A 22,370-nucleotide genomic window follows, 5' to 3' on the forward strand; every position below is an offset into this window, starting at 1 on the left:
TGTACGTATTACTTTGATTATCTCTTATATTTATTTCTCTAACAGTCGTATAAATAACAACTAGCTGTGGTCGTAACGTACAGTGAGCACTCGAAAATCTATTGCAAATGGGCGTAAGGTACAAAAAAATAGCACACATTGAATATAAGTTCCGATGCAAAAGGGCGTATCGTACACGGTTGGGAGTTACGCCCAAATGTCTTAGGACACTGCAAAATGCGTTGGAAAATTGAGTTCAACCACTATTTTTTTGTGGGGCGTAACGGACATTTTTTTCAAGTTATCGAGACGTTAAATATACCATTCGATAGAGAAAAAAAATCTGAGTATAACTGCATTCTCATTTTTGCCATTTTGTCCTTTGCGCCCTTTGAGCCTACGGTATTCGATATGCTTGTTATTTCTCATTTACGTACGGTGTCATATTAAGTTGGTCACAAGTTTTGTTAATACCTAGGGATGTAGTGTGTCGATTTATTATATCGATAAATTACGCACTTTTATTCTCTCTGTAAAAAAAATCACGAATTTGGCACAGATAATAGTAATCAAAAATATACAAGGCAGTTTACATGTGCTTGATCACTATGTGCCTAGTCATACAGTGCGACATAAAATAGTACTAGAAGTTAAAAATAAAAGGTAACAAGCCAGATAGGTAACAAGAGAATAAATAAGTACCTAACTAAAGAAAGTATGTAGTTAGCATTGTATTAAATAGTAAGTAGTGTGAACTAAACAAAGCTATGAATGTCGATATTACTATTCTAAGGTCGATAACATTACATATCACTATGCGAAAAACATAACCTTTCATAGTTCGCAGAAAATTCCGAAAATACATGTTAAAATCTATTCAGAATATAATACGGTGATAGTTAGATAAACTACTAATATTGATTTTTATGTTTAGGTTGGGTCTTATAAATTAATATCATCAAAATTTAACGAAACTCACCGATGAAAGGTTACCCGTTCTTCCGAATTTTCTTTTCGTGATGTATGTGATTTACATCCTTCGATCACGCAAGCCATTGTGAGATAAGAAACTTGGAACCATAACAAATAATATCTAGGCACGTTTTCCAAGAATCGTTTACGAATATATAAATATTATAACTAAAAATCAGCGAGATGACCGCGAAATATTTCAACTAAAATTATACGACTATGTAAACACCTAAATGTTAAATAACGAGCATATTTTTTTTAATACAGTTGCTCAAAAAGTGCTACTTTTCGTGGCTGTTTAGCGTGCGGAAAGTTGGTTTTCGCGAACTAGTGCTTTTTACTTTTCAAATTTTTTTAAATTATTACTTGTTCCAATTCATGACTACTTATTGATGAGTGTTAATATTAGTTTCCTGTTTCCAAAGGCAACATTTGATATTGTTTGTATAAATATACGATACACAAATAATCGTAAATAACGATATTTAGGTAATAATAGTACAATGTTTTAATATTTACAATTGTTTCAATTTGCGGAGGCCCAGTCGACGCCCTCGGACGCCATGGACTATCTTGCCAGTCGAGTGCGGGCCGAAATTTCAGGCACGCGGCGCTCAATGAGCTGATCCGCAGAGCTCTCGGTACAGTTAACATACCGGCAACCCTCGAACCAGCTGGCTTGTCAGCGGCGGATGGGAAAAGACCCGACGGATGCTCGCTTGTGCCTTGGTTTTTGGGGCGATCCTTGGCGTGGGATGTGACCTGTGTGGATACTTTAGCTCCGTCCCACGTCCAGCGCTCGGCCCGGAAACCGGGGACGGCTGCAGAAGACGCCCAATTTAACAAGCGCCGCAAATATGCATTTTTAAAAGAGAATTACATATTTGCGGCGCTTGCAGTCGAAACCTTTGGGCCATGGTCATCAGACACCAGACAAGTTGTGAAAGAAATTTCAAATAAACTTGTCTGGGTGTCTGGCGATTTTCGAGCGGGCGAATATTTCGCTCAGCGGCTAAGTCTGGCAATCCAGCGGGGAAACGCAGCAAGCGTCCTGGGGACGATGCCCCATGCATCTTTAGGTTTTTAATATCTGTATTATGAAATTTGTATTGTAAATGTTTGTAGTTATTATGTAGGTAATATATTTTAACTATTGTTTCTGTCTTATAGAACATCCATTTGAAAAAAAAAACATTCATTGAAGTGGGTTCAATAATAATAACAAAATCTATTCTAGTCGAATAAAAGCTAGAAAAACACCTCTTCATAATGTCAATGTAAATGATGTCAGTGTCACAGAATTAATAATATAAGAGTTTCGAATTCCATTCCTTACTTGTTGTTTTTCTTATTTTTTCGCAACTGTATTAAAAAACGTCGTTCGATACACGTTCGGATATGTCATTCTTCACTCGTCCCGAGTCTTGCCACTCGCCTACGGCTCGTGGCAAGATATCTCGGTACTCGTGAAGTAATGACATACTTTCCGCACTAGCATCGAAATGTGCTATTATTTGGCTGGATTAAATGACAACCAAAACACAACCATTTGACATTTTCCTCAGTTCATCTTGTGTCAATACTGAAAAAAAAAACGAAAGAACTTGCGATTGTTGTCTCACTCACTCATAGACAAAAAGTAATAGCTTGTTGTGAATACGATATCTTTTACCAAGCTCTTATTTTTGCCCGGCTTCTATGCTTTAGTTATTATTCTGAGGGTCAAACCGTCACACTGACATTGCTCATAAAGTCAGAAAATTATTGTTGCAATTTCATGTTCTAGTTCTACATGACTGAACCTACTACTGACATTAATCTTTTATTTAAAATCCCAACTAATTTATCTAGATAAAAATGAAACTGATCTAGATAAACTCAAAATAACAAATGACGGATTATTTAGTTAGTTCAAATAAAAGATGATTTATCTTCCCGGTTATTCGTAAATAGATAATATTTTTGCCCAACTCTGGTTCAGTATACTTATCTGGTCATACTTGAAGGTCATTCGCATAAAGAATAACAAGGACATCATAATGGTACGTATTGTGCAAGTATTAATATGTTTCATTCCACTTACCTGTCATCAAATATTGTAAATATTGCCTTTTTTCAGCTTGAATAGCCTCGTGCAGATTTTTTATTATTGTAAAATTTTACATTGTTTTGAGAATCCAATGTTTATAAATAATTATTTATCATGCGGAAAAGTAGCACCCGGACGCCGATTTTATAAGATTTTACCATGGTTTCCCCGTTTGTCACAAAACACCAAAACACAAGTTTATTTATACGATTCTGACAATACACATGCCATGTGAATAACGTTTAGTGACTGTTAAAAACATTGCCATATATAGTTTTTAATTAAATGACAGCTGCAGACTTTTCTTGGTTTAACAAATACCGTTTAGGTACATTACACCACAGGTCTTTCTCCAATCGCAATTACGTATGCGGCTGCCATACCCGCCCGGGAACCAAACAAATACCCTTTTATGACCTTGTTCTTGTTTATCGTCGACCGCAAGACGTTTGCAGCAAAATGATCGTTTTAAGGACCCTCTTTTTGATTCCATTGTGTACAATCTCACCTCAAATAGAACACTTAGGGAAGCCCACTAATTCAACATTACGGGGTTTACTACAGAACGACCACGTGGCATATTTCTTCTAATAATATTCTTTTACGGCTATAATTTACGTTGAACTTACACGTCAGCACGTAGCTATACATAGAGCGTATAAACTAGCTAAGAAGCCAAATCACAAAGAATATGGTACACACCATATGATAAAAGTAATAAAACTAACAAACAATCTCAATAAAGTCGATGTTTTTGAATTAATTGTAAACAGATATTAATGAAACACAATTTAATTACACATAATTTTATAATACTCAAGTAATTTAGATGTACGAGTTCATATTAACAAACGAAATGCAGCCAATATCACATGTTAAAATATTCACAGTTTTTAAATATAATTAACTATAGTCAAATATAATTAACTGTCACACTCTCATTTCGCCAATAGCTGCTTGTGGCAGACTTGAGGCGTGGTGGGGGCTTTTTCCGCGCCGGAGAGTGGCATGAGGCCCCCCTTTCGCTGCGTTCTCCCGCCCTAAGGGGGAGCCCTGCGAAGCTGAACCGTTCGGAGGCAGGAATTTTTGCTGTCTCAACTCCTGTGAGGGCGGCGAGTTATTAAACTGGTTCAAATTCTTTGGCATCGTGCCGTATCCAACCATATGCGTATAACTCACGTTGGGCAATCTAAAACTACTGTTTCTACTTACTATTTTGCTGGGTATCATCATATTTTCTATACTAAGTGACGGACTCGGTGGCGATTTCGATACGTTCAGCGGACCTTTAAAGTTCAGGTTAGCGAAGTGAGAATCGCTTTCCATTTGATGCTTCTTCCGATTGTGTCTTTCCACGTCTACGACTAAACTGGGAGTATGCGTCGGATCCATGTGGTAATGTGAATGTTTTCCAGAGATAGTCTCAAATTGTTTCTCATTAAAGCGTTGTTGTTTTCCCCGCGACCTAGATTTATCTCGCTGATAGTATACTCCAGCGAATATCAGAACATTTAAAATCAATAGTGAGCAACCTATAGCTATGGTAACGCTTAATGCCGTTGAATAGGCGGCGTAACCTGCTGCCTCTAAATTTGCTAAAGTGTTTTCTGTGGCATTCAACGTTTGTACGTCCCTACTATTCGGTAATAGCGTAACGCATGTCACCAGGATAGTATCGACGGTAGTCAAAGCCGCGTCAGCGTAAACCGATCCATTTACTCGTTTCAATTGATCGTTGTCGTTTATATTTCTCACCAAAGGGTCAGGCCTGATGATGCCTTCGTATAGTTCTTGTTCATTGTGATTTTTAAACAGGTTATGTCGAGTAGCGATATCCTCCATTCCCGCTCTGTGCAACTCGGGGACTAGCCTCAGCCACACAGAAAGTTGATGGGCCCTAAAGTGATTCTTCAGACGCGGCTTCATACCTAAACAATAAATGAAGGCTTAATACCTACCGCAAATATAAATAATAGAACTGTTTTAAAAATGGTTAGGATTAACTATGTATGTACTGTACTACACGCATGTTGACTGGACATTGACCCCTCTTTACAGCACTTTGTTATGGTGATAAAATATTTTATTGTTTTGAGGATCCAATGTTTACATGGAAACAACGCCATCAAGACAGCACAAAATCGAGAAACAAAAAATAAAATCATACATTTTGAAAGCATGCTCGAATTTGTTTATTATGCTATACTACAAGACTGACAGATAACATTATAAGCGACATAAACAGATATAGGTATTGAATGTATGAAACGATATTGAAAAGTAAGTATATTGCAATTTTTACAATAGAATATTAAAATTAAGCATTTATTTTTAAATTTAACGGTTCGAATGTAAACTGTTTAAACGCAGACTGTAGGATGTACAGCCTGTATAAATACAAAAAATAGAATATAACAAATTGTTATATATTATTAAGACAAAAACTAATCGGCAGCGGTATCATGGTCGCCTTTTTATCACCTGTCATGTCATGCCATGCGTCACTTTCGCACTTACATAAATATTTGTTAGAACGTGACAGGCATGGTGACAAATATGACAAAGAGCCGACCATCTTAGCCCTACAGGTCACATTTTTTTTCAAAATTGTGCCTTTTATTTTATAGAATACAACAAAAAAAATTATAAGCCAAAAAATCATGATTTTTGGTTATTAGGTTTGGATGTTCTTTTTTGAGTGAGCAATTAATTCATTAATTTATAGGTATATGACAGTGTATTTTTCTAGTTTTGATAAGATTTATAATATTAATTTTGTAGATAACTGTAAATTTACATGAACAAATTTTAGCCCAGACTTACACTAAGCCATTAAAAGAGATGTATGTATATTTTTTTACTATATCCCTGAACCAGTAAACAATTTTGTTTGGCATAAGTTAATTAAAATGATAAACGTTGTGCATATAGAGATAAATTTTATTTTGGACTATACAAAATTATTTTTCACCACACTAGCTCAGAAAGGCTCTCTTTATATTTCAGAAATAGATAGCAAAGTTGAACTTCATCCTCAGAAGTGTTAAAGTAACTTGATGCAAATATTAGAAGAAGAAGAAGAAGAAAGACATTTATTCCATAAAGCACACATACACAGGACAATACAATGAAAGAATAAAAGATGTTTAAAAAGGGGAATATAAAAATAATAGCAAAAACAAAAACAAAAAAAAAAACAAAAAATTAAATTATTTACACATTAAAAACATAAAAAACATAAAAATTACACACGGGTCCAGCAATATGTGCAGTAGGGAAGAGGCCCTGTCAGCATATTGTTGCAATTTGCAAGCGAGGCAAATTCCAATGCTGTTATTCTGCCAAGGCCTTAGGGAGTGACATATAAATATTAATAAGATGTATATATAGGTAAATATATATAAAAAAAAACATAATAAATGAATAGTCATTAGGATGTGTCCTCAATTTTAATTATAAAACTCCCGTGAGACTCAAACATATTAAAATTATTTTTAAACGGATTACTCACGTGTTATTAGGTCGAATAAACGCTCGACATGTTCTGATCCAATTTTCAAGGATCTTCTTCATGGAGCACCGCCCCTTACTGGTCAAGAGCGCGACGTGTACTGCGGGCCAAAGCCCGACTCGCATGGCTGCTCGTGGCGTGTCACCGTTTGCGAGGACGGATCTATCCTCTTTTGGAATTGGATACAAACCTGTCGAGCGTTTATTCGACTTAATAATACGTGCGTAACCCGAATAAATAAATAAAAATTGTGTCCTCAAGTTGGTGAGATCACTTGATCTGATGATTTTTATTTATAAGTATGCAATAGCATTACTTTGGATTCGATTTGTAATGTTTTAAGGTTAGTATTTTGCTCGAGTTGGTGTGGTGAAATAGTTATTTGTGCAACAAGAGAGGAAAGTTGGTTTTTCTTGCGAGTGTTTATTTTGAGTCCCGAGAAAGCGAAAGATTCTAAGGTAGAATCTTGAGCGTAGCGAGGGACTCAAAAACACGAGATGTAAAATAACTTTGCTCTCGTGTTGCACACATAATTTATCACCTCAGTAGTGAGAACATATTAAAGGTTAAAATGTGTTTCGAATTACACAGAATAAACAGGAAAAAAAAGTATTATAATATGTACGATACGATATGATACGATACGATACGATACGATACGATACGATACGAGACGAGACGAGACGAGACCGGACCGGACCGGACCAGACCGTACCGTACCGTAAAAAAATGTAATAAAAGTATGAAGTTCATGGCCTTCACTAAATTAAAAAGCTACATTGTTTCACTCCCTGGAGTGAGGAAAGTCGCACTTTCCTCACTCCAGGGAGTGACGAAAGTAGGCTTGTTCGAGCTGCTGAGGTGAAAAAAATTGTATTTCACTTGGTAGCAAAATATCTCCCAATCATCAAAATTCCAATTTTTCAACCACTGGCTACGCTCGGTAATATACGAAAGAGGGGTTAAATTTGCCCCCTTATAAAACCAAAAAATATTGAAACAGAGATTTTATTCCTTGATCATTTTATATCTATTTAACCAGGTAATGTAATAAAATCCAACATGTGTCAACATTCTTTTTGTAGAATCGTCAAAGCAAATTTTTATAATTATCGAACCATCCATAACGTCAAAAAATTGTCCTAGAACTTTAAATTGCTGCCGAAAATTAAACTATAACTAGGTACTCAATCACTGAAAAACAACAAACTAATAAACCTCATAACTGTAAAAATATTTTTCTTATACTGTGAAATTCATGTAAAACACGGAGTTTCACAAAACCCTAGAAAAGTTTTATAGAGACAAACGAAGTTACAAACAGGTCGGCGAGCCTTCTCTTTTCATAGTTAGTTGAAAAGAGATACTCATCAAGTCTCGCTAGTATCCGCCTACATATCCGCTCCCTATATCGGCCGTATATCACTACGCGTATCACTGACCTATTTCTAAGTACTTCTGGTGCGTGGAGTCGTACTCTTCCCAATTTATGCCTCGAAATTTATTACGCTCCCTCGACGCTGGCAACAAAACCTCCTGTCTGGTGTTGTCGTTTGGACTTCTATAACAAGCGAACACTTATGAGATGATTAAAATTGAATCAATGTTTTTAAGTGTTTATTATACTTGTAGTATATTATAATCTATGATAGGAATAGGCTGAGACTGCCTTGTAATAACATTTTTTTCCAGAACTAAAGTCTCGGAAAGTGATATAGATATAGTGATATAGTGATATACGGTAAAAAACAATGCATTCCTCGTTATTGTCCAATACAATCAATAGACGTAAATTAAACAACCAATTTTTTTTTGTAACTTTCTATATATATTTCTTAAATCTAAATACACATAATCTCACTACTCAATGTGAATACAAAATTATTTATATTATATATCGTCAATTATATATTAGTTGTAAACAAGATCCGTATTCTGCCGACATTGACGATATATGTGGTATTTTCTATAAAAAGGGACCTTATTGTCGATGGCGCTTACGCCATTATTAACGATGCTCCGATATAAATACAATGCGGCGCGACGCTGTGCGGCGTGAGCGCCATCGACAATAAGGTCCCTTTTCATAGAAAATGCCCCATATAGTTTAAATAATTTTGTTTTTACATTCAGTAGAGAGATTATAATATATATATATAACAATTAATGAATGATTAATGATTAATTAATTATGTTATACACATAACAATTTTTTCTCAAACATGCAATGAAATATCGTCCTTATGTGCGTCAAAACAGGCTTCAAAGTATCACGTATCACGTTTCGGGCGGAGCAACTCGAGAGAACTGTAAAGGAATTTCATACGAAATTGAAGGCCTAGGCCGGGAAGTAATTTTTTTTTTAATTTTAATGTAAACATGGCGTCTGTGTTCATGAACTGGCTAAACAGCTGAATTATATTTTTTAATTTTTTTCTAGTGGCTGAATGGTTATCGGACCAAAAATATCCGCGTTAACGCCTATTACACACGAACTGATATTAAGTATACTAATCTGAATAGCCCGCTCCATACTACGCGACGCGAAGCTGCGAACGCGAGTGTGGAGTCGATTTCGCTGATTAGCGAATGCTCGTGCGAATGGGGCCTAAGTCACCAGAGATCATAGACAATATTTAAAACCCTGTGCATTTATAGTTTGTCAAAGGACTGTCTCATTTCAAACATAGACAGAGAGAATCATACTATCTTTGTCTTAAACTAGTACTAGCACCCAAAAGAAAAGGATGAGTATAGTATTTTTTTTTTGTTCTTATTTACTGACAATTTGGTTTGACCAACTATATCAGGTTGTGTATAATAACCCTACTAAGGTTTATTCAAACACTACACACGCGAAATACGCACGATTTCCGTATAAAAAAACATTATGTAGGGATTGGAGGGAAAATTAAAAAAAACTTTTGTCGAGTAGCTGGATTTTATATATTTTTATACCACGTCGGTGGCAATCAAGCATACGGCCCGCCTGATGGTAAGCAGATGATATATTTGTGATTGATATTTATAAATAAAATTTCAATGTGAGTTTGGATGATAATAGCGACGAAGAAATTAATTGTACTCCGTCGCAATTGAGGGCGGAGGCAGAATTAGCAATTAATAAATTGTTGTCGCCAAAGTCGAAGGGGAATTTGTTTTTTTTTAGTGGTGTATTTCTTTATTTCATTGCATATGTTTGAGAAAAGCACTATACATGCCTGGCCGTGAGAAGGGCTTGCCGGCTTCGTATCACTATCTGGCCTTCCTACGGTCGGCCGTCTATACCTACTCAGCCGGCAAGCCGTTCTTTCCCGGCACCTGCAGTAATGTACTATAAGTCACATGTTAAGCGCTGTTTGTCAAGTAAAGGTGACTGTCCATTTATAACTGCCGCTGCACTGCAGTTGCGACGTTACGCGGTGCCGCACTACTGTAGCAGCACGACTGCGGCTGTTGCGGCGTGCAGTCGCGACAGCGTTCGTTGATGGCTTGTCAATGTCAAGTCATATAATGTCAGACGTACAAATAAAATACTAATTTACTTTTGTATTTTTTACGGGAAGAAGCGAGTGACGATAATTCTACATGCTATATGAAAAAGAAGACCAGTTTGCCTTTCTACAATAGTCAGAGTCCGACGAAGGCAGCTACGCAATATTAATAAAAAATCTGATATTTAATGGTGATCGTTTATTCAGGGAATATTGCCGATTAAATGAAAAGCAATTCAACATTGAATGAGACTTAATAATTGACGAAATACAATCAAATTACTCAAATAAAATTAATGCAGAGGAAAAATTATTCTTAACATTAAGGTAAGTTCACAATGTGAAATTTTCTTCCCCATCCTCTTCGAGGAGCGTCATCAGGAGCTTGCGTCGACGGTGACGGACCGGCGCAGACTGCGGGCCGCAGCACTGTTTTGGGTACTACGTCGGTGGACAGTGTGGACGAACCATTAGCGAATGACGTAGTGAGTGTTGTGTGCAACCCATCATTTGACAATAATGCCGTAAACGAGGGCAGTTTCTCGCCCCCCCTGCCGCCACCGGCGCCCGCGCCGAGTCATCGAGCGCGGAGGGCTGCGGCCCGCAGTCTGCGCCGGTCCGTCACCGTCGACGCAAGCTCCTGATGATGCTACTCGGTACGGAGTGAAACATGTCGAGCGTTTTCGACTTAAAACACGTGAGTGACCCGTTATTAATATATTTAATATGTCTATGTCTCACGGAAGTTTTGTTTGTATATTTTTTATTAGTTTTCTTTTTTTGTGTAATTCGACATTTAGACTGGTTACATCTGTGACAAAGTATCTAATATTTTATTGATTCCATATGTGTAATTGTTTTTGTAATTTTTGGTTAATTTTATTGCTTGTAAAAATTGACATGTAAAAGTGCCCCTGTGGCCTATTTGCTGAATAAATGTTTGATGTTTAGATTTATGAAATATATATAGTTACAAAAAAATGCTTGTTTTTTACGCCTATTGGTTGTGTTGGACAAAAACGAGAAATGCATTGTTTTTTACTGTTTTTGTAACAATTATTATTTACTTTGTACGTTTCCGGGATTTTAGTCCCGGAAAAAAATGTTATCGCAAGGCAGTCTCCACTTTATTACTTTGTTCTACCAAGTTTAAGTATTTATACTCTGCTTATTCCGATCACTGATTATAATAATAGTTTAATTCTATGTTACGTATACCCTCAAGAGTAATGAACGGGGCACTTGGTTTAAATTTTCCATTCAAAGTTAACAGTCTTTGCTCTCTAATGTACTTAAATAATGTAAAATTATCTACGTTGACACTAATGCTTTAATAACTCCTTTAACGAAATAATTGTTATCAGAGACTAACTATTCAACATGCTTCTAAATAAATACATTATAAGAAAACATTCATACATTATAAAATACAGTATACTAATTACATTATACGAAATACATTATAAAAATACAATATAAAAAATACATACATTCTAAGGATAGTAGGTACTGTACAGGCTTTAATGAATGTAAGTACTTGGTTTTTTTTGTTCATAAAAATAATGATTTTATTTTGCAAAGAAAATAGTTTATCAAGAAATGTATAGGTATATTTGCAATGTTTAATTTATATCATGGACAATAGGGTATTTGACTACTAGTCAAATCTACTATGTAATTTCTATCAACACTAGCATGTGACATCACGATTAAATTGCCTACTCTTTATAGTTTTATATGGGTTTTAAAATAGAAATTGTGTCTAAAAATAAGTGCTGTCTACGTTTCTCTATTAATTTTTTGGTGCTCTATTTCTTGTATGGTACAGAGGCTACTACTACAGTGGCTGGGAAGTAAGGGGTTGCCGGCCGAATGCATATAGATGGCCGAACGTAGTGAGGCCGGATAGTTATGAGGCCGACAACCCCTTGTTAGGCCGATGTATGTATAATGCTTATCACAAACATGCAATGAAATAAATAAAGAAATCTCCACGATATCGGAGTTTTATTTCTAAAGAAACTAAACGTAAAATAGGCACAAAATATAACTACCACCTATACGTATCTTTATCACACGTGTCGTGTATATTACACATGTAGTTTATCAATTTATTACACAAATTTTCAAGATATATTTATGTATCTTTGATTTTTTCGCCTTGCATCCGTCTGACTGTCGTTTAAGCCACAAAACTAAGATTACATAGTTTTTCATGTTTATATTATGCTTCACATTCATCATTCCCTTAAACATGGAGTATAATTCCCACAGTGTTGACGATTTTATTGTTACATTTAGTTCTTTAAAATATGCCTCAAAAACTTATATGATAAACTATGAGCATTTTTCTCAATTCATAAAATTGCCTTAAACATCCATTTCGCCTTTGATTTTCGCGACAGCAAGTTATTTTAAGTCAATTCTGCTTCCGCTCTCAACTCTGTAGAAGTATAATTAACAGGTATTCATTTAATATTTTCGTCGGAACTCATATTGTATAACACAACATTTTCCCACTTAAACAGGCCACTGCGGAGGTGATTGTACAAATCTTAGAAGATTCCGTTTTTCTAGTGCACGGGGTACCACAAACGGTCCTAATGGACAATGGGCCACAATTTGCGGGGTAGGTTATGGATATTTTATTTTTATTTTATAATGTCCCAAACGTTTTTTTCACTCCGAGATATAGTCCACAGGTTAATTTGGTGGAACGTTACAATCGTATGATTATTACTTGTATTTCCACTTTTGTTGAGGATGACCATAGGTCCTGGGACGTGTTCATTCCCAGGGTTCAATTTGCCATAAATAGCGCCGTCAATTAAGTTTCAAAGTATGCACCATCGTTTCTAGTGTATGGTCGCGAGTTGGTACCTTGTGGGGCACAATAAATCCAATAAAATAGAATTTTTAAAAATAGAATTATTGAAGTTAAACTTCTTATGGGACTTCCAATTGACAGTTGCGTTAAACGTTTAACGCTCCCATAGATAATTTAACATTACGAATTTTCACTTCTTTCACGCGGAGGGACTCCACGCACTGTTTTTTATTATTATTAAAAATGTTCAACTTTGCCTCCAAAATGATTAAAAAAATACCTACGCGTGTTTGAGTAGACATTTTTACCGCTAATATTTAAATGAAATATTTTAAATGTGTATTTGTAGTTATATAAATTTGCAATTCAAAATTATTGGAATTTGTTAATAATGTTTTATTTATTATTTTTTTGTAGGTTTTATACAAATAAAACTGAAAAATATATCAAATATACAGTTTGTCAAAGGATTGTCTCATTTCAAACATAGAAAGAGAGAATCATACTATCTTTGTCTTACACTAGTACTATCACCCAAAAGAAAAGGATAAGTATAGTTTTTTTGTTCTTATTTACTGCCAATTTGGTTTGACCAACTATAGTTTGTCAAAGGACTGTCTCATTTGAAACATAGACAGAGAGAATTTTTACACGGCGTTTTTTTTAGAATCATACTATCTTTGTCTTACACTAGTACTAGCACCCAAAAGAAAAGAATGGGTATATTTTTTTTTGTTCTTATTTATCTTTTTTTTGTTCTTACTTTGGTTTGACCAACTATATCGTTTATTGTTTTTTTATGGGCGTATTGGCAGAATGTCATTCCGAACCAAAAAGCAATTATTGGTTAGTTTTTTTTAATAAACATTTTTAGTGTCACAAATATATGTGAAATGAAAATTAAAAAGGAGCCACTTCCCGGCCTAGGCCTGCAACTTTGTATGAAATTTCATTACGGACGTCTCGTCTAGCCCTAGCCGCGCCTGGGACGTGATACTTCCCAGCCTAATATGAAGAACATAATATCAATATTTCATTGCATGTTTGAGAAAAGTAATTTATTTTAAATACAGTCAATTACCCTATACTCTCGTCATTGCAAAAACCAAACATTAATTAAGCTATGGCCTGTTAATAGTTATTTGCTTTACAAGGGGGCAAAGTTGTTGTTTAACCTTTCCTGCTAAATTGATACCCGAGCAAGCAAAAATTGAGCCACGAGCGTAGCAAGTGGGCCGAAAAGTGAACCTTTAGCGCGGCGAGGGTTTCAAGGCACGAGGATTAAACAAATTTTGCCACCGAGTAAAACACAAACATTTTCACCACACCAACGCTAAGAAAATAATGAGTAAAATATCAAACGAAATCAAACCAAAACAATTCAAAATTAATGTTATTAAATTTAACATTTATTATTCATAATACTAATTTAAAAGTCAATTCTACCAGCCAACATAGGGAAACAACTTAAATTTTGCTCTTGATTACTTTGCCACACAATATGTGGATAAAATGCAACTTTCTCATCAGTTTTTGAACAATCAAGAGAGCTTTTATCAGCTGGTGTGGTCAAAAGGAAATTAACATAATTTGAAACAAAACTATGAAAACGGATTATATCGCGTATATTGTATTATAATACAGCATCACCCAGTCACCCGTTGACCACGAACGCTGTAAAGGGTTCGAAACGTCGGGATGTATTATAAATTCAATATACGCGATATAATCCGTTTTCATTGTTTTATTTCATGAGTAACTATCGCGGTAACCGAAGATAATATTATTAACATAATTTGTTTATCTTTTGGTATTTTTCATACAAAGTAATGTTCATTATTATTTTATTGTATTTTATGAATTACGTGTTAAGGATGACTCACGTTAGACCGGGCCGCGTCCGGGCCGGAGCTTCCGGCGCTTCGTTTTCTATGGAAGGCATCACGTGATCACCTGTCATGTCATAGAAAAGTAAGCGCCGGAAGCTCCGGCCCGGATACGGCCCGGTCTAACGTGAGTCATCCTTAAAAGCTGCTACCCATTCACAGCGATTACAAATGGAATTGTATTGTATATGAAATTATATTATTAGGTATATTTCTTGATAAAATTATATTGTTGGAAGTTAAAATAAACTTCGAAACTATTATTTAACCCTAATTTCAGGCGCTGCGGTAGGTATAAAGCAAATTTAGTTAATTTACAGTTTACTTGAGTAATTTACTAAGTCACTTACCCAGTTCTCACAAAGTTAGATACAAAGAGCATTATGGATTCGGACAATGCAACCTCAGACTTCGTGTAGTTCTGTGGGAAATGACCAAACCCATCTACCACTGGAGCCCCGAAAATATATGGCACTTCTTCACCGTGGACGGCGCCCATTTTCTTTAAAAATAAGACAAGGCTAGCTGAACAATAGTACAATAAGCAAAAACCTACCTGTTTAATAAGTATATACTAGTATACCTAATATAGATACGTAAGAAGCACCAAAATAAATCTAATTAGCCTGTTTAAAAATAAGTCGTATTTATTCAGATTAGGTAGGTACATGAACGTGAGGTGACGGGTGTCCCGCGGCAGATTTCCAATTTCAAAACTTGTTTAAGAAAACTAAATTTTTTATTTTCTACTCAGCATTCAATCAGTTTAGTTTAAGGTGCACCACGAATACCGGCGGCGTATACAATGTGTGGCCTGTAATAGGAGCAAAAAATTAAACTGTAGGCTATACTCCTCAAACTGACCAACATTTGTTCGGCGACTTTTAAAAATAATGAAGACTTTAGACTTCGTATTTTTCATACAAAATAAATATTATCTTCAATGTACGCCATTATCATTGTGATTGACGTTGCCTGTCACACCTTAAACATAACAAAATTCGCAATACATTGCGTCTTGGAAAAAACTAAGTGTATTAAAAATCAAAACACAAGTTATTTTTAAAAGTCGCTGAACAAATGTTGGTCGGTATGAGGAGTACAGCCTACAGTTTAATTTTTTGCTCCTATTACAGGCCACACATTGTATTGAACCCGAGTAGGGTTTGCAATATCCGTCCGATTTTCTTATTCGGATAATTCGAATAATACAATTTGTATTATCCGAATATTCGAATATTTCGGATAATTTCGGATAATTATAAATGAAACCAAAATATTTATTCCAAGTAATATAATTCGTAAATTTAGCGCTAAAATAAGCGTGGAGTTAATAACGGCGGGGATGCTAGAGTGCCATAATGCGAAGTTTCAATTTTTTTTGCGTAAATCAGCAGAACTATGGAAAAAATACCACCTAGGGCTATAGAACTATTAAGGGTGCTACTAGAACTCTCATAAAAAGGTGAGATGCTAGTTACAGAGACACCCTATGGGATGCTTTGAGATCGCATTATCAGGCGGAGACTCATGCAGAGTAAAAATATCCCGAATGCAAATTTTCATTTCGTTGTTGGTGATAATTAGTTTTAGTATTAGAACCGCAGCACTGTGGATTATACCTGTTGAAATAGGTGATGAATCGGAAATGGAAGTAGGCACAAAACATCCATATTATATTTGTTGATTTTGCCAAAGCATAAATTTGTCAGAGAGACACTGTCTAATTTTGCAGTGCTTTAAAGTGCCAGACAACTTGTTAAAAATGATAATTGTTGCCACCAAAGTAAGCAGGATGAGTGTAAAAAGCTTATGGAGAACAACAGCCAAATTTAAACTAGTCACTGGTCTGAAACAAGGAGCCGCTCTTTCGCCAATGCTGATCAACTTCGCACTCGAATACATCGTCCGAAAATTGTTTATGTGTGATGGGAGTGTAGAGTTGAACGGCAAACATAATTCAACATAATCATTGGATTATGCTGATGACTTGGGGCTATAGGCTCAAAACAAAAGCGACCTCCAGGTCGCTCCAGGCCATGGCTAGGATCATAGAGTAGGAAGGAGAGAAGATTGGTCTCAGAATCAACACCAGAAGCGATCTGGAGGCCATGGCTATAGGATCATAGTAGTGGCAGTGGCGCAGAATAGGACAGAATGCCAAAATCAAGAGGCCAATATCCTTTTTGGGTCACTCATCCAGTGGAGTAAGTAAGTATTGCTTTCATTGTTAGCATTTAATTGCTACTGGATTGATAAAGACGAGTAGACGAATGAACACGAGGTGAGGCACTAGATGTATTTCCGACTAGGCACCAGTGAATCCAGATAATTATAAACGTACGGTTTTAAAGATAACATTAATATGTTAGATTTAGATTCAGATCATTTATTTGCGTAAAGTCTATGTACATATGCATGTTTAGCTGTTATAGTAATCATTTAAAATTGGTTGGGGTGACGTCTTTGTATGAAAACATAGTCAAAAACGTTATTTCTGTGTTATCTAAAATATCCGTTTATTCGAATATTTTGAGTTGTATTATTCGAATATTTTCGGATATTATTATTAGCGGATATTCGAATATTATTCATATCCGAATATTCGGATTGCAAACCCTAAACCCGAGCCATAATCGAAACATTGAAAATAACTTTTTCTCAAAAATGGACGGCAAAGTCGACGTTGCCGGTTAAAAAGTAGGTCGCAAAGTGCGTTGTTTATGGTCAGTCAAAAAATTAAAAAGTTAAAAATATTGCAGTCTCGATTTTGGGACTGCAATGTTGCATACAAATTCCATTATTTGTAGAGTTCCAAACTTTTTGAAAGTTGAAGTGGCCATATCAAATGAAGGCATAGGTCCATTAAACAGCCAAACAGATGATCAGCACATTATTATAATGTTGGTACCGGGACTATTTAGGTGTCTCAAATAGGTTGGCATATTTTCAGCAGAAAAATACACTTCTATTTTTAATAAAAAAAATAAAACGGCGGCAAAGCAAATAATATTACTTTTTTCTGTGAAAATAAGAACGTTGCTTCTGTAAAATATTTCTATTATATTTGTATTTATTGCGCCATTTTTGAGAAAAGCACTATATATGACTCGGCTGGAAGGCTACTTGCTGGCTTCGGATTCAATTAAACGGACTCCCAAGGTCGTCCGTTTAAAACGAATCCTCAGCCAGCAAGTAGCTACTTCCGAGCCTCGACAATAATGTACTATTTCACCTCAGCAGCTCGAACAAGGGTACTTTTATGATTTAAAATAGTGAGCAAAATGAGTCAGCATCGTTCAAAATGGTCTCCGAGTATTCGTAATAATTAACACATAAAATAAATAGTTAAAGTAAAATTTTGGATAAACGTAGTACTTTACTTATTTTATTGCACTTATAAAATAAAAACAATAAAACTTTAAAATACAAAGAATATAACGCAAAATAAATAATTCTACTTTTAACGATTTAGTGGTCAAATAGTGGTATCAGCAATTCCAAACGTACCCTAAAAACTATTTTTACAAAAATTTCTCGATTGAACATTTATTTTAACTGATGTTGGTTATTTACATTATTATCTTACTGAAATTGAATTAGTTTTGTTTTTGTGTTTTATTGCGATAATTAATGTTTATTGTTAGAATACCTTACAAAAACATGGGTAAAAAAGTGGAAGGATTACATTTTTTCAGGTTGTATTTTTCCTACTAATATGTTCTCACTGCTGAGGTAAAAATCGTATTTACTACACAAGATCAGTTATTTACATCTCGTGCATTTTTAGTCCCTTACTTTAAGATTGTAATATTATAATATTTTGGTTGCACGTGCCTCAAAATAAGCATTCAAAGAAACATCAAACTTTGTTATCTTGTTGTACAAATAACTATTCCGGGTCGATCAATTTAAAAAAACGGTGACATTGATTGTCCGCCATGATCCTCGGATTTTTTTTGTGCCGCTATCTGAAGAGACGTTATCTATGTTAAACCAGTGTAAAAACCATCAACAATTATAAAACAAAATATCCGAGAGGCACTGACGTAACGCAAGAAATATGTGAAATGTAATAAAAACCCAATGAAAAGGGTTCACATCTGCAATGCTGCCATAGGTGGATATTTGTCTGACATTATTTTTTAACTGTCGGCCCTATTTTTGTGTTAAATTTTAGACAAAAATAGGGCCAGCAAATAAAAAGTAATGTCAGACAAATATCCAGTTAAGGGAACGATAGAATTACCCTTTGCCATGAAGTGATCGTTGTTTCAACGACTTATAAGCCATATTTCCATACGGAATTGACGTGGACAATGTTGGATAAAAAATTAGATAAATTTACCCGTCATTAACATTGCTAAAAAAATTAGATAAATTTACCCGTCCTTAAAATTGCTAAAAAAGTATATATTTCTTAGAAAATATTGTTCTTTCAAAAACAAAAGGGCAAAATCGGCTAGTTTGCCGGTTAAAGGCGGTTTTCAGGTTTCACACTAAATATAAAATGACTACGAACTTTAAAATTTATGAGTCCGCTTACTGTGGATTTATGGACTTAAAATGATGTATTAATTATACTTTAGTCTGTTGCAGCCAAGATACTGAAACTTCATATGTACATAATACTTATTTTACACTTACCGGTGGATAAAAACCGTCTTTCGTCTGATAGTCAAACACGTAAAAAAATGTCTTAGTTTGTCGACCCGGCCCGTCCTCGTCACCTGGTGCTGGTTTAGGTCCTCCGCTGAGCAAATCTCCGCTTTGGACTAATGGTGCCACATATTGAGCATCTGAGAACGCTGCCACAGTCGCATCTCTTGTATTGATCAAGTTCTAAAACACCGTTGTTAATTAAATATGGCATATATTATTTACATACTGTATTAGGTACCCATTATTTTGTCAATAATTGTTTTGTTTCGAATTAAGAAAGATTCTTATAATAGCTGTAGCGAAATAATGTATGCGCTAGCGAAATAATTAAGGCTCCTGTGGTCAGTAATACACAAACAACGTTGTCATGCCACAAGTAGATTACACCGATAAAATATCGATGAATAACAGCATTTTTTTATATATATTGCCGTCAATGTATTTTTAAAATGACTTATTAGGATTAGGAAAGAGATTGATGTCAAAATTGAACGTTGTTGATAAAGAAAAAGTACAAGTTTATTGAGCTCAAAAAACTCGTAGTTTTTCTATATACCTCTGATTGCCGTGGGAATGTAATGCATGGGCCCTGAAAGTAGCTACCTGATCCCGTGCAGCGAAAAGGTCTTACACAGCGTACTAGGTAAGCGGACAACACGCGAACGCGAAGTGAAGCGATGCGGCGCGGGGTGAATCGATCCTTTGTTACCTATAGAAGTGACCTACGTAGGTGATCTCATTGCGAACGCGAACGCTGTGGGCCCGTGGGCCCGCCGCGCCGCGTCGCGCCGCTTTGCTTCGCGTTCGCGAGTTGTTCGCTAAAAGGGCCCACTGCTACTGACTATCAGTCCGCCGGACGATATCGGCCTGTCAGTTGTTCGGAACTGTCAAATTTTTGATCTAACTGACAGGCCGATATCGTCCGGCGGACTGACCCTTTACGTAAGACGCAGCGATAGGAGACTTTCCCTATCCTTTTGATTAGGGAAGATTTAATTTATAAATTTCGGAAAAATGTGCCCCATTTAAAAACACATTCTGTATATAGGTGTATTATATCGAGCTAACAATCGAATATATGCCTTGGAGTAAAAGTGATCCAGCTTATACGAGTATGTAGACGTCATTATTTTACGGTCAAAGTAATAAGTTTATCAGTTTGTTTGACGTGCTTGATAATTTATTCATAATAGTCGCTCCATATTAATAATGCCCATTTAATAGAGTTATTCGTAACATAAATATTTAAATAATTTGCAAAACGTGTGATAAATGCGTGGAAAGGCAATTCCAAACTTAAGTATAGGTATTGCTTTTTTGCTTAGCCAAGCTGTTTTATAATTCCTTGTTCCAAACTTTTATCACAAACAAAAATTGCATCATTAATGATTCATTATATAAACAAATTTGTACCGTTTTTTCCCAGTCTGTGTATTCGTTGATTATGGTGTAAAATATTTCATTTAAATGGTACATGTACGAATTTCTCACATACGTCCTGAAAACCAAGTGAAACATGGTTTTATTATTACAGGTAGTGACAATATGTTATAATGTTAATATATTTTATATTTATGTCTTGCCTTAACATGCGATCTCTTTTGTCTGGATCGATGCCATTTTGAATGTCGTGAGCTGAAAACTTCCACAAAGCTTCACTAGTTACAACTCCAAACATCAAGTCGTACTTATTTTGAAAACGTCTTCTTCCACTATCACTTCTCTTGGAGTGCATGTTGTGATTTTGATTCATATTATTCAACGGTCCGAAACTTGGAAAATCTCCTGTCGGAAACGTGGTTAAAAAGTCTTTTGCAAAATCTGTCTTTATAACAACTCCGTCGACAGACGGGCCAAACGCTGTCATATAATTTGGAGGAGATATGTCTATTGATAACAATTGTTCCGTGGTGGCATCTCTGAGACAGTCAACTATAATTTCATGATCCTTCGCCATGTCGTCTGGGATGGTACAGTTCATATGCTTTGCTAATTTTAGTGTATAAAAAACTGGATCGTCGACAATAGCCCATGAACTTAGCGCCGAACCGGAGAGAAGTAATGCTCTGTGGAATAAACCTGAAAAATACTTATCCATTAATTAATCTTGTATAGTACTTTTCAAAACGCTCAAAGCATGCAAGTTATTGAACCGCTTTTAGGCTCATAATCCTAGAGATATTAAACACGCGTGCTTTTTCATTACATTATAGAACTTGTTAGGTAATGAATGGTAATCCGACTGACTTAAGAAGGTAACTGATTGCTAATAATACATATGTATGGAAACGGAGCCTTCTTAAATTTGTCGAGTAGATCTTACAACACGGACTGGCGGGCGCCGGGTGCCCCGTCGACCGCCTGCCGCGGGCCGGCCGGCCCGCCAGCGGCAGGCGAGAGGCGCGGCAGGCAGCATGACAGATGCGAGACTTTTACTGTTTTCACAATTAAAATTTGATTAATAATATGAAAAATTCCTTTTTTTCCTCGCAAGTGTGTTGAAAAACGTAACGCGTGTGCATTGGTCGCTTACAGCTCGCGCGCACAATATCGCCTCCTGTGTAATGACCAACGTAGTACACTTGTATCACAATATACTATTATGTGACTGCTACATAATGCTTTAATGCCTAATTATGTACAGTTACATACACTGCTTTATCTACACACTTAAGGCCCATTTACATGGTGCGAGTTTCTCGCCTCGACCATGCGATTATCGTAGCACGAGAAAAAATATGGCATCATGTAAACTATACGTACGATATTGTAGAAGTAGGGGCGATAATCTCCTCGCCTTTGATGATTGGATGTCTCCGTGTAAACAAAACTTAAATACGAGAATCGTATTTCGAGTTTATATGCTTTTCAGTCGTCATCATGAGTGCATTGCAAGAGGCTGTTCTGATTGTGTCGGTACTTTATACGTTTTAAATTTTACTTTTACATT

The 22,370-nt window shown here is 35.7% G+C and overlaps 1 protein-coding gene and 1 long non-coding RNA gene across 2 annotated transcripts in view; both read right to left on the reverse strand.

The window, feature by feature from the left end:
• Nucleotides 1–22,370, reverse strand: part of LOC134754504 (uncharacterized) — a 579,708-nt gene that overhangs the window by 269,583 nt on the left and 287,755 nt on the right. The window lies entirely within an intron of this gene.
• LOC134754469 (neuroligin-4, Y-linked-like) overlaps nucleotides 3,925–22,370 on the reverse strand; it is a 114,384-nt gene continuing 95,938 nt past the window's right edge. The window contains exons 6-11 of the mRNA XM_063690802.1: nucleotides 21,004–21,499; nucleotides 20,834–20,918; nucleotides 19,406–19,600; nucleotides 15,109–15,260; nucleotides 7,994–8,112; nucleotides 3,925–4,968 (exon numbers count right to left, since the gene is read on the reverse strand). Of these exons, the coding sequence (XP_063546872.1) occupies nucleotides 3,971–4,968; nucleotides 7,994–8,112; nucleotides 15,109–15,260; nucleotides 19,406–19,600; nucleotides 20,834–20,918; nucleotides 21,004–21,499 (2,045 nt within the window). The 3' untranslated portion in view covers nucleotides 3,925–3,970. The remainder of the gene's footprint in view (nucleotides 4,969–7,993; nucleotides 8,113–15,108; nucleotides 15,261–19,405; nucleotides 19,601–20,833; nucleotides 20,919–21,003; nucleotides 21,500–22,370) is intronic.

Source organism: Cydia strobilella, chromosome Z (genome assembly GCF_947568885.1).
Source record: "Cydia strobilella chromosome Z, ilCydStro3.1, whole genome shotgun sequence".
Lineage (NCBI taxonomy): Eukaryota > Metazoa > Arthropoda > Insecta > Lepidoptera > Tortricidae > Cydia > Cydia strobilella.